Source organism: Pempheris klunzingeri, chromosome 8, assembly GCF_042242105.1.
Source record: "Pempheris klunzingeri isolate RE-2024b chromosome 8, fPemKlu1.hap1, whole genome shotgun sequence".
NCBI lineage: Eukaryota > Metazoa > Chordata > Actinopteri > Acropomatiformes > Pempheridae > Pempheris > Pempheris klunzingeri.
Genome location: NC_092019.1, coordinates 7,921,647 through 7,935,617, shown reverse-complemented (window position 1 = coordinate 7,935,617; position 13,971 = coordinate 7,921,647). Strand labels below are relative to the sequence as shown.

General features: G+C 43.5%; 1 protein-coding gene across 2 annotated transcripts in view; it reads right to left on the bottom strand.

Moving 5' to 3' along the window:
• The window catches only part of LOC139205837 (zinc finger protein 516-like), a 41,560-nt gene that overhangs the window by 15,390 nt on the left and 12,199 nt on the right, over positions 1 to 13,971 (bottom strand). For both annotated transcript variants that reach the window (XM_070836166.1, XM_070836167.1), the window contains exon 2: positions 147 to 2,369. In XM_070836166.1, the coding sequence (XP_070692267.1) occupies positions 147 to 1,902 (1,756 nt within the window). In that variant the 5' untranslated portion in view covers positions 1,903 to 2,369. The remainder of the gene's footprint in view (positions 1 to 146; positions 2,370 to 13,971) is intronic.

The window sequence follows — 13,971 nt, the reverse complement described above, 5'->3', positions numbered from 1 at the left end:
TTAATTTATACTGAACATGTGACTAAATGACTGAATCAATTAATCATTCCCTAATCACTAACGTTTATCACTAGGAGAAGGTAAGCTCTTCTGTGCCCTTACTTTGTTACATTTCAAATTAAAGGAAAAAGTTAGTTTAGACTAACCTGTAATCCCTCCAGAATTTGCAGTGCCCATCTCTGAGGCCTGTTCACCGAGGTTGGAGGCTGGTGGAGAGTCTCCATACCCGGGGGTGCTGGGCCGGCTAGGGGAGCCCGACTCTGGATCACTTGTGGAGCCCCATCGGTCGTCTCTGGCACTTCTCTCTTTGTCTCCGACAGACGCCCTGCCTCCATCCTTTCTATGGACCCGCTGATGGACGATCATTTGGTGACGACTGCGAAACACCTTCCCACACTCAAAGCACTCATTAGACTTGGAGGACTGAGATGGTCGCCGTCGGTCTTGACGAGATGAAGGCCGGTACTCTGAGTCGCTGAGGCTCTCTGGTGTCCGGTCTCCTGAAGAAGCATGGCTTCCGAAACCAGAGCTGCTGCGTCGCCCTGAGCTCCGTTTCTGTTGACCTTGCAGGACATAACGGCTGCTTTCCTTCTCAAAAACCACAGCGGCTCCGGCAAGGGCCTCCTCCCCCATACTCCCACCCCCAAAGGAGGCCTTGTGACTTGGCTCCACCGGCTCCACAACCCTTCCTTTAGTAGCTAATTGCCAGGCCTGGTAGCTGCAAACTGGGTCTAGCTCTGGGATTCTCTGACCTAGCATCTTTCTTTCACTCTCCTCCTCTTCGTCCAGGGTCTTTCCCTCAACAGGCTGGAGGTTTAAGAAGTCAAGGTAACGTCTCTTAGCAGCTGGTGAATCCTCATCATCACTAGGTCGGCATTGGCTCTGGGATTTCCTACCATAGGTGAGACTGTGCACTTTTTCATGCGCCCTCAGGCTCTCTCTGCTGTGGAACAGGTTCCCGCATTTGGAACACATTTGATAGATGGATGTAACAGAGCCAGTGACAATAACAGGATCCTGTGCGACGTCGTTAATGGTGGCTGGATGCTCAGCTGAATCTGCTTTTGACCGTGACCTGGATTTGGTGTTGTGTGTTTTCATGTGCGATTTGAGAAACCATGCTTCGCGGAACCGTCGTCCACAAATACGACAGCAGTGGTCCAGGATCCCTGCGTGTTTCTTCATGTGTGACTTCAGAAACCAGGCCTGGGTAAAGACCTGGCCACAGGTCTCACAGGGGAAGGTCCCATCACTGTGGGGTTGGAGGGCATCAGATTCGGTCGCAGCCTCTTCCTTAACAGGGTTCTCCTCCTCTGTGTCTGCTGTTATATGGACCTTTTCAATATGGCTGAGGAGCTGGTCTTCTCGCAGGGCCTCATAGCCACACAGACGACAACAGTAAGGCCTCTGGTCGGTAACAGACTTCTCTCTTTTCATACTTCTCCCAGGCACTTTCCTCCGTGTATCCTCACCACTATCTCCGTTGATCATCCGGTTACAGGCTGAGCTGCTCTTAGTTGGACTCGTACCTCCGTCGAGACCCTCTGAAACACTCATCTCCTCCTCCTCTGCCCCGCCCTCTTCATCCTCATTGGAGTGGTGGCTAGAGAGTGTGCCCAGTTTGTGGCTGCGGATGTGAACTTTGAGGTTGCCCTTCTGTGAGGCCCTGTGGTCACAGTAGGGGCATTTATAAGGGCGCACACCCGTGTGGCGTCTCATGTGCTGCGACAAAGAGCTGAGGAATGGGAAGCTGCGTCTACAGATGTTACAGTCAAAAGCCCCGGGGATTTTGTCGTCCTCACCCTCAACCTCATTTCCAGGCTTGACCTTATCTCCAACAAGCTTCTCCGTCTGACCTCCAGCCTGGGTCTCCATCATCTCCACACTGTCTCTAGGATTCATTGCACAAACTAAACTATCCTCTCAACAGGCCTTTCAATAGCTCAACAAAACTTGAAGCTACTGCTATCTGCAGTTGCACATCTAGGGATGTCTAGCGTGCCTTTGTTGGTCAGTTAAAATGCTATCTGCCTTCAATCATCCACAGATCAAGCTGCTTACACAGCACTAGACTTAGCACTCTCCAGTTACTGGACGCAACACCATCTATCCATCTTGATCTAGCACTGTCAATGAATCAGTGGCTCAGACTCCCGCTGGAACCATAGAGAGCAAGGTATGTAGCCTGTGATAGTGGAGGGAAGTTTTGAGAGGTTTCTTCTTCAGGGTAGCTAGGCCACCACACCTCTTGCCTTCATTTTATTTGCATCTCTTCATTCTCTTCAGTTTTTAAGCACAGGAGCAGCTTTCCAGGTCATTTAACAGTGAGCTGTCTATGGCACGGCGGGCACGTACCGCATGTCATTCACCTGAGAATGAAAGAGAAAGAGAGAGGTTGAGGGAGACAGATTGGGAAGGAGGGTGAGAACAGAGACAAAGAACAATGTAAGTTAAGTATTTCAAACTCTCTTTCAGTTCTCAGACACATTCAGTTACCATTTGCATACACAGCTACGTTAGCCACATTATGTAGGTGGACTGTAAGAGTCATACAGAAGATGTGCATGTTTGTGTACTAATGTAGCTATGAGTAACACGTTAATGTGTCCTTTTTGAGCACAAACTATAACACGCAGGCAACATATAATCAAAAGGGTGAAGTGAAAAAGTTTTTTTTGGATTCATTGGATTCAATTTTGGATTATTGATAGTTAATCTACTACTGCTTCTTGAACCCTCAAACCCACTGTAATTTGTATGAGTTTGAAATTACCCACTAATATACTTATATCATTACAAAAAAAGAGTGTAGGTGGGTTTCATCATGATTCGTGTCTACTGTGTATCTGTGGCACCACTATGCACGAGCATGGGTGCGTTGTGATTGTGCCTGAGTCGTGCAGGGCTTGAGGGCTCTGACGCCACGCCGGCTGAGTCGACACTTTACACAATCAGAGTGGGGGGTGGGGGGTGTGTGTGGGGGGGGGCTGCTGTGTTCACATCAGCAAGATCAGCAGTGCCACCATATTCCCTCCCCATACTGGCCTCATGCACCCGCCTCAACTGACACTATCACATGGCAGGGATCTTAAGTACACAACAGGAAGTGGCTCTTCAGACAGTTTGCTTTGCTGTGTTTCTCAGACTGGAGTTGAATGGGGTCGTGGAGAGAGTCAAATAGAAAGAGAAAGAGAGAGTGTGATGAGGGGAGAAAGACAAAGACTTTCAGACAGTGTTGACTTATTCCATACTTTATATATTTCCTTTAATGGGTGTATTTCATAATTTGCATATTTTTAGTTGTTTGTGTTAGTTTGCGCAACTACTGTTGTTTGGAAACCTTAAAATCCTGCAGTAATTTATGAGCATACATTAAACTGTATTATACTAATGTCAGAACATTTGTTTATTATGACCAATTATTATTTCTTGCCGCAAAGCCCATGTTTATTATTTTCTCTCTGTAAGCTCATTGATAGCATCATTAAACGAGACCTTTCTGTTATAACTTTGTTGATGAAACAGACACATTTTTTTACTGGGGTATTAATTTCAGCAGATGCTAGAGCTTGAAAATGTGGACTATATGAAATGTGACTGACAGCATTATTACAGGCTATTATATAAAGTGCCAGAGCCCATAAGCTGAGTTACTGCCAGGCTCTAATTATAAGTGGATAATTGATCATAATTGTAAGAGGATAAGGTGGTGGAGGAGGGAAGTTAGCACAAGAACAATCATATGTCTTAAACTCGCTCACTGAAAATGACTACCCTGCGCCAGAGCCACCTATCTATCTGGAATGATTTATGCTATTGAAATCAGCGCGGCCTCAATGGTTCACCATGCTTCCTCTTAGAGTGCTTAGTAAGCTAAGGCTTCCAGCTACCAAGTACTGTAGTGTTCCTGCCAGAACTGCAGCTGTGGCAGACAATCTTAAAAAGGATAGAGGCTCATTACGTCTGCTAGCAACCTTTTACATTTTCAGCCATGCTAGCCGTGTGGCTCTATGGTGTTGGACAGCTGGTCCACCACTTTGGACCAGGCTGAAATATCTCAACAACTATTTCATGGGTTGCCACTATGTTTGTCTAAACATTCACGTTACCCTGAGGATGAATCTCGATGACTTTGGTGAACCCCGGACTTTTCCTGCGGTGTCACCAGCAGGTCAAAGTTTTAATATATCTACTTATTATTGACACAAGATTTGGCATTCACAGGTCGACAGGATGGATCCCAAAGACTTGAACCCTTCTTATCCTCCTGCACCACTGCAAGGTTCACGTTTGTGGTTTTTGAGCAAACTGCCTGAACAAATATGGGATAGATTGGCTCGGCTGTTTGGTGCAGACATTACTGCCCACTTTGGTGACCACCTGACTTTTCTTCTAGAGACATCATCAGGTAAAAATTTCAGTCTGTTCAATGTATTGCTTTATGACTAAATACCTGCAAAACTAATGACATTACATCAGCCTCAGCTGTACTTTGTGCTTAGTGCTAATTAGCAAATGTTAAATGTTAAATGTTACCATGGTAAATTTGTACCTGTACCTTATTTCAGCACTATATAGCACCATATTGATTTTTAATGTTATACACTTTTAAATTCACACAGTGTTTGATAGGACTTATTTCTATTCTTTACATAACATATTCACAAAGTGCTTTTGAAGTATAAACAAATCTGACTGAATTAATCTTAAAGAGCAAATTTCAGGTTTTACTGAAAAGGAAAAGAGTCATAAACTTGACTCCACTTAAATGCGCAACTACAGAGCTTGAGGGAATTACATCCAACACATGACATGATAGACAATCAGGTGATGGCATACAGACATAAAGCAGCAAAATAAGAAAAACAAAGCCATCCCCATCTATCCATTCACTGTAGTTCTCCTCCCCATCTGTTCCATCTGCTCTCTGTCTCCACATCCTAGTGTTACTCATTAATACTTAGTATCTTTTTCAGTTCTGGCGCTAAAAACAGAGGATAATAATCTTATTTCCTATTAAATGGCCTTGCTGATTGGGGGTCAGGAGACCTTGGGGGGTTGAGGCTATTCAACAGTAAGCCTGTCATCCACCAGACAGTCGCATGTGCAAATTGAAATGTAATAAGATTAGCCACCAGAAGGGAAACAATGCAGGCTCTTCACCATACGTGCAAAGGAGGGAAAAAATGACAAATTGGTTTAACGATGGAGAAACTGTCCAGGAGAGACGGACAAGATTACCGATCATCAAAGTCATAAAAAGAAAAGGGGCTTCAAAGCTCTGTTTAAGGCCAATGTGGTACAATAAATGGATACAGTGTCTTCCTGAAGCTAACAAGAGCAGTCCACTTTTAAATCTTGACTGACATTGACATCCTCCAGCTAATTAACCTCTCGCACACAGACACACACACAAGGATTAATAAGACTGGAGATAATGTGGAGCTGAAATTGTACCTGAAATAGGTGTTTCATCTCTGAGTTAAGTGTGCTGAATGATGTATTCTGCTGGAAACACAAGCTGTCTTTTTTATTGTAAGAAAATCATAACCCTTAAATACTTCAGACCACTCTCACGCTGGTCGGGAACGTCGTTGGTCTGATATCAGACATGCCATTAATGGACACTTAAGCCGCCCTACCATGAGTCACTGGCAGTGAGTGGAGGCCCACACTCAGCTGATAATGACTGCTGTGTAAAACAAAAACAAACTGTTCTTCCTTCTTCCTTGCATGCTCAACCTCTGCTATTCTGCTTTCTGAACGCTGAACCTTAGCAGCTGAGGTCCGGCAAGAGGAGGAAATCTACTCTTATTTTCCCATCCATGCACGACCTTTTCAGAGCAGCCTGGCTATTTCTGTTCCTGAGACTCTTGAGGTTCACATCTGGAGTGAATATTGAAACAAACAGTGTCAAACTGTGTGTGCAGGCCAGCAGAGAACCTGCTTGCAGCTGGAAGGTTTTATCTTTTATATTTTCTTTCTTTTATATTCCTTTTCATGCATTAGTACTGCTACAAAGCCAGATTTTTAACTTAAAAAGTAAATTTAATATCAATTCTACTAAGATACAATGACTAGGTCTGCTCTGTAGAAATGTTTGATGTTTATTAGAGGTCTTTCTGACTCTCTAAGTGAAATAACTCTGTCCACAAGATGAGGTGGAAAATAATCTAGTTCTGAACTAAGTGGTCTGTTTGAGTTTTTCTGTATCACTAATTATTGCAACCTGCTCTGTTGCTCCCTCTAGAGGCCATAAATTCAGCTTGCACAACACATTTGGTGCAATAATATAAAAAAAGTATTTCATATTTGGTTAAAAAATAGAGCTACTGCAGTCTACTATTTAAAGAGTGCTGCATCTTAACAAAGCCTCATACAAAGGTTTAGCAGAAGGTGCCAAGCCTCACTGTTTTGCTCCTCTGTGATAGAGAACACTGTCATCTGGCCAGGATGCACCTTCATCATAGCAATCATCTCAGGGGCAGCCATGACACAAATCTCCTGCACCCAGGGGTGCGGAGATTGGCTTTCATAACACACTGACTCACTCACACTGTCACCTTATCACTGATAATGACCGTAGGTCGTTCTCGTGTGGGACATCCTTCAGCCGTGATGGGATCTGTTTCCCTCCCACACACCAGCACAGAGACGAGCATTTGAGGTTAAGAAAAAATACACAGTGGGGTAAAAATAAAGAGTGGACCTCTTGTTTGAATGCACACACACACCCACGCATACATGCAGGGAAATTGAGGAATCAAGAAGCAAAACAGAGGGGGCTTTTTATGTTGTCCACACACATCTTTTGAAAGTCTGTATGTGCACACTGTGGGCTTTTAACACTGTTTCATACAGGCTGCATTGAGAGCTTAACAGCCCATACAGAGAGCTGCTCAGACACACACACACGTACACACACACACACACACACACGCACACACACAGCTTCATGGAGCATAACATACAGAGAGCACTTTACAAAAAAAACTTTGCTATCCTCTGTACAGTTGCTCATAAAGTGGAGACATTCAGTGCTCAGAGTGGGACAGAGGGGATGGTATGGAGTTTTAAACACACACACTCACACACACTCATACACACACACACACACACACACAGTGCAGAGCCAGTGTATTCTCAGACCAATCAATAATCCATTATGAACAAACTGCTCTTCACCTCACACCCTGCTCTAAACCGGCAGACAAAGAGGTCTGCTGCAAGCTCCACGATGAAGAGGGAGAGGGGTAAAGCACAGCTGGATGCGCGCACACACACACACGCACGCGCGCACGCACACACACACACACACACACACACACACACACACACACACACACACACACACACACACACACGTACATGCTGGAGCTTTAGGACATTTTTAGGGTGACAAATGTGTCAGCTGTGGAACAAAAAGCTTTTTGCAAACTTTGTGGTTGACAGTCAAAGTTCTGCATCAACTGCTGTTAAGTAGACCTACTGTAGAGTCAGTACAGTACCATATATATATATATATATATATATATATATAGAGAGAGAGAGAGAGAGAGAGAGAGAGAGAGAGAGAGAGAGTGTTATATATATATATAACTCATCACGGCATAACTGTGTGTAACGTGTAACTGAAAGTGGTAAACGTAAACGTTCTTCTCTTCTTTTCACTATGTGGGTATATGAAAGCTATAAACGACAAAAACAATTTCAAAACTGTGTGCATATATATATATATATATGCAAATGACATACTTTTTAAAAATACTTGTTATTACTACACTGTCCAAATGTATGTGCTCATTCCAGGATTCATTTACATTACTCACATAGCGACAAATAACCACATCTGGTGTATGCATTTGTGTGTTTGTGTGTGCAAGCTACATGGGCCAGTCCTGTAGAGACTAAATGCAGATGGATGTGGTGCAGCTGTGCTTTTTAGTCAGTTCTGATCCAGTTTTGTACTGGATGCTCCCTGATTTAGGTCTATTCTGACTCTGTCCAAAAGTGACTTTAGTTAAACTTGACTGGCAGCTCATTGACTGTTTGTTTTTTCCCCACTTTATTTGGACTGCATTTTAACTCCAGTTTTGACTTAACTGTGACTGATGTTCTAGTTTGGTTCATTTGTGCTGTCTGGCTCTGGGTAGAAAAACCCAATTATACACATGGTTAACGCCTCACAGCATTAGATCATGTCTATATTCACAAACTGTACAATGCAGGTATCTCAGTCAAGAGCAAATTTGTCATAGTTTGGCTCTGGTTTGACTGATGTGACTCCTGTCCAGTTTGACTCCATTTTAGGTCTGACCCAGGACCACTTTAAGTTTGATTTACAACCAATTTGGATGGAGTTATGTTATAGTTTCGGTCTAGTTTGTCTCTGGTCAGGGTCGGTCTCTGGTCTGTCAGAGCAGGTCATGCTCATAAGCAGGAAGAGCAGTGGGGGGCTTTGTGGCATTGTTGGGGTCTCCAATTCCCATCCTATCCCTAGTCCTGTCCCTGCCCCCCCAGCCCTTAAACCCAGCCAGAACAAAAGAGGGGGTCCACGCTGTCTGTCCCGTCTCAAACCCCCCCTCCTCTGATAAATAGGCTGAGTGGGGATCCTGCCTGCCCACTCTATTTGCGTGAGAAGGGCTTTTGGATAGAAAAGAGTCCACTGGGTCTGTGTGTATATGTGTGTGTGTGTGTGTGTGTAGGAAGTGGCAGGTGTTTGGGTCAATACTGTCATGTCACATTTTGGTGACCGGCCCATGCTAGTGGGATTACTGGACGGGTCAGGAGGAGAAGGGGACGGTTCTCAGGCCTATAGAGTACACTGCAGAGTACACTACACACTAACAAAACATTTTGTTGGAAGTGAAGGGAATTTGATGGAGCCAGCCACCTTTTTAGACTGATTGGTTTTCAATAAGTCTGGTCTGCTTTGACTGCTGCACCGTGTGAGTAGAAAAAAGCAACCTGGCACCGTTTCCAGAACTGAGCTGTGCCTTTATCTGTTAAAATTAGAATATCAGGAAATTGCATTTTGGGTATTGTCTACTCTTTAAAACTAAACGGATCAACGAGGAGTGTTACCTGCTTCTATAATCTAGCTGTGTTCCAAGCCAACAAGAACTGCATGCTCTCATGGGTCCAACCATCTTCAACTTCCTCTGGGACCGTGTGTGTGTGTGTGTGTGTGTGTGTGTGTGTGTTTCCCTCCCCCTCCTTCTCAAACTCTGCCTGTTTTTCTCACACCGCTCGTTAACCCCTGGGTGCTCCTGCCCATAGACCCCCCCCCCTTCCCCTCCTCCTCCTGCGGCAACAGCAGCATTCCTCGCACATACACACAAACGCACACTGAGATCTACTGTCACCGAGCCACGCAGACTAAACTATCATTACATGATCTAAACTATCTCTGAGTTCGCAAACAATAGCTATGCTTACTGCATAAACACTTCTTGTGCAGGACTGCTGGTTTTAATCATTCACTTCCAAACCCTAAACCTAACTTTAACCCTGACCTAGACCTTAATCTAACGATAAACCTAAATCTTAATCCTATACTAATAGACGAGGATGATAAAAATATCCTTATGTAACAGGATCTTGTTCATTTGCCTTACAAGGATTTAAGAAGATGTAAGACATTTAAGACCACTCTAATGCTCACGTTCTGTACACAAACATAAACAGGTCTTTTGCAAAGTTACAACTGTGCTTGAACACAGTTCAGATGCTACATTGTTCTCTGTCCATGTGAATGTCTGCAAGGCCAGTTTCTTTCTGTCAACAGAGTCCCTCACACTGACATTAAAAGCATGGAGAGGCAGTATGGGCTGGAGCAGGATGGCGCAGAAACAGAGCCGAGGTAAAACAAGCACCACTGCAACTTGTTTGTGTAATAGTGGGGAAAACAGAAGAGGCACTCGTGGTAATAGTGTTCGATTTAAATCTAAATTGAAACTCCTCCATCCCTTTTCACTCCATGCCTAACTGTCCACTCTTCTCGCAGCTCTCCCTGCCTTCTCCCTCCTCTTCCCCTGCGTGCCTCCATCCGTCTGCAGCCCCGAACAACCTCTGCAACTGGACCTAAATCAGTCTCTCTGAAGTGTAATTAGACTGGTGACCTCAAAGCTGGCCACCAGTCTTTCACACTGTCACACTTTCTGATATAACCGTTTTATTTTGCTGCTCGCAGCGGCAAGATGGCCCAGTGGTTAGGGAGTGAACACACACACACACACACACACACACACACACACACACACACTCACACATACACCCACACACACGCGTGCACATCACTCTCACACGCAGCGTGTTGAAATTGATTTGATTACCTGCCAAAGTGTTCTTAAGCAACACGGAGGATACATTTCAAAGTAATCATATTGTTCTGCATAAATGTGCATCTTTGGTCTCAGACGGCAGCACGAACATTAATAAAACAACAGCCAAGAATTTCATTTTGTAATTTGGCTGACTCATAATATTAACATTAATAAGCCAGAGCTGATAAAATCTTCCGCAGACAGTTGTCATTTCACACAGCAAGTCTGATGTGAGAGCCCTGTGTCCTACACTCACGGCACCAGCTGGCTAAAAGAGGGAAAAAACGCAGTTCAACCTTTTAGAGGGTTTACAGGAAATTGACTTGTCAGTCATCCTGAAAATGCTCATAATCAAAATCAACAATTTATTCTAAGATCCAAAATTCATTCCACTAGCTAATACTTCAAGTTACATGCTATTCAACACAATATTTAAAATGTACTTGCATGGAGCTGACAGGCCAGTGTTTTACATAAGAAAGGACTCTGGTGTCAACTCATTCCTTAACAGCTAATTTGACCATCAATGTGTGCTTTTAGGAACAGACGTCCACGCTGATGTGTTGCATGGGCACTCTGGCAGCTTTTTCTGTGTGTATGAATACGTACAGAAGACCTGTGTCTGTTTGAATTTTCTTTGACTACTCATTTACTTGGTTACTTGTTTTTGCTACTTGCTGTCTTGTGCTGTATTTTCAAACCTGTCTTTACCTTGAGGCAAAATCTGAAGAACACATCCTGTATGAGTTGTCAAGAGGAACATAACAGGGCAACAGATCTGCTTTTGACTCTTCCTTACCGCCTTCACACAATCACACACACACACACACATGCACACACAATCACACACAATCACACACACACACACACATGCACACACAATCACACATAATCACACACACACACACACTAGCAGGCAGAATGGGAGGGTTTCCACAGAAATCTCCTGATGGCTCTACTACAGAGAGAATGTGTGGGCTCCAACAGGCAGTTGTTGTTGTTGCGAGGTGGTTCACTGCTCTAAAACACACCAAAAAAACACACATACACATTATAAAGAAGTACAACTCCAAACAAAGTAACCTGTGGATAAATTCCAATTTCAGTACTGCACCCTCTGTGTGTGTGTGCGAATGTGTGTGATACCACAAAAAAGCACAAAGCAGTGCTTTGGATACCACACAGACAATGTTAATCTTTATAGGATTATCATAAGTGAGCCTAAACTAAACTAAATCTAACCGAACTACATCAGCACCATTAATATCAACAATAATGCCCAGCCAGGACATAATTCGTCTTGGCTGGGCATTGCTGTACAACCACAACATTTTGATTTTAAACTTTGTGCAGGGAACAAATGAGATACTTTCTTAATTAGAGAGCTTTAAAGGGTTTGGTAGGTGGATTTTTTTCATTTCAAACTGAGCCAGGCTAGCTGATTCCCTATGTTTCCAGCCTTTATGCTAAGCTAAGATCGCAGGCTGCTGGTGATAGCTTCATATTTACTGTACAGATGTGAGAGTGACATCAATCTTTTCCCAGCTCTCTGCAAGAGAGTGAACTGTATTTCCCAAAATGTCAAATTATTCTATTAAAAGAGATACAACAAAATAAGCTTTTCGCATCCACTCTAATAAGTTGCCTTTAAATTCACTATTAAGTCCTACAGACCTACTTTGAGCCCCAGTGGGATTATTATAATAAGATGAAAGTGAGAAATCTGTACATAAAAAATTCCACAAAGTTCAATAAGATTCCCATAAACTCATTATTGACCATCATGAGTCCCTAAAGGAATATTCTAGGAGTGTTTTTATTTGTGTGTGTGTGTGCAAGCAAGTGTGTGTGCTGAAACATCTGCCCAGGATTTCAAAGCCAAAAATAATAATAATAAAAAAAAAGAAGCACCACACAGGAACTGGGGCTGCTAGATGAGAATAACAAACGTTGTTGGGCTTTTGTATGGGACAGGGTTTTTTTTCTAGAGTGCGCTGAAGCTGCATGACACATTTCTTTCATACGCAGGCTGACAGGCATTACCGTGAGAGAGAGCTTATGTGGCTACGTGGTTGTGATGGATGGCTGTATAAAAAGAGCCGGAGATCCCATCTGGGTCACGTCTTATCAGGCTGACTGATTCACATTGATGAAATCATGCCGGCTTGTTAACCCACCCAGTGGAAAAACTCTAAACTAATGCTGAGGAAAACAAGGCAGCATCTGAAGAGTGAGGGAGAGAGATGCATGTCAAGGAGAGTAGAAAAGGCAGAGCAAATAATGAGAGGGAGGGCAGCAGAGGGAAGATAAGTGGTAAATAGTGATGTAAAGTCACGGCAGGAGATAGATTGGGATAATAAGAGCTGACTGAGAGGGAGGGAGAGAGGGAGATGTGAGAGATCGAAGCAGACAGAGAGAGAGAGAAAGACAGAGAAATGTAGGCCGCGGGCTGTACACTGCAGAAAATGTCCATTATACAGGAGTTCTCTGACTTTTTAGGAATTTGGTCTATTGATCACCGCTGTCTGATGAGAGGATGCGAGAAAAACACTCTGAAGATGCGAGAAAAACACTTTTCTGGATATTAGTTCCGTCTGGTGTTTTATCAGTCAAACTTTCTTATAAGAGGCATGATTTTAACAGTCACTACCAGACTACACGGCTTATTATGACAGATATCCTTTGCAGTGTAACCACAGCACAGGAAATTATCCAGAATCCACTCTCTCAACATTCATCCAGTAGTCCTACATAGACAATCTGCTAGTATAATTACACTCTAACCCCCTCACCCCCCAATCAACTTACACTACATGGCACAAATGTAGGTGTGTGTGCGCAACAGTATGCACAGCATGTGTGTGTATTCATCAGGTTTGTGTGTAGGTGTGTTTGTGCAAGGGTGGTTGGCTGTGTGTGGGAAACGGTGAGTTCTCAAGAAAGTTTGAGTTACTTTTTCCTCTGTTTTGACAGATGTTTCAGTTTAAAAACATTAAAAGTCAAAGAAATCTCCCACTGAAGAGTTGGCAGTTCCAATTTCTGTGCACAAGTACCAGTAAAAAAAAACAACCCTAATTCTATCAGTGTCTATAATGGCTGAAAACAGCTGTCTCCAGGGTTTTGACTGGAAAAGCAAATTTCATGAAAGCAGCTTCTAAAAATGACGTCGGCTGCGGTTTGAAGTGTTTCCTTGTAAAACATGACAAAGAATGAACACACCTACATAGCCGACATACATAAAGTTCAAAATAGGAAAATATGACTTGTATGACAAAGTGAATTACATTCAAGAAAGATGATTGAAAACACAAAACTCCCTTACATAGCTGAATCAGCCATTTGTCTGGTTGACTGTCCCTTCTGGTGCAGGTGGGCTTAAGAAAACCAGATCGCAGCATCCTGTCGGTAAACAAGCAACATTCTTCAACCCGCCTGTTTGCAATAAACTCCCTGGCACCACCTGATCTGCACCAGTTGCTGTGTATAAACAGTAGTGGATTTAAAAGATCGACATCTGGAATCATGCAGCACCTGCAGTGGCACGAATGCCAGGCTGACAGCCTGTCCGCTAATGGGCTGCATAATGTCAGTGGGATATTAATGGCAACAAATTGCTGTCAAGTAAACCTTCTGAGTTTTCCCACTT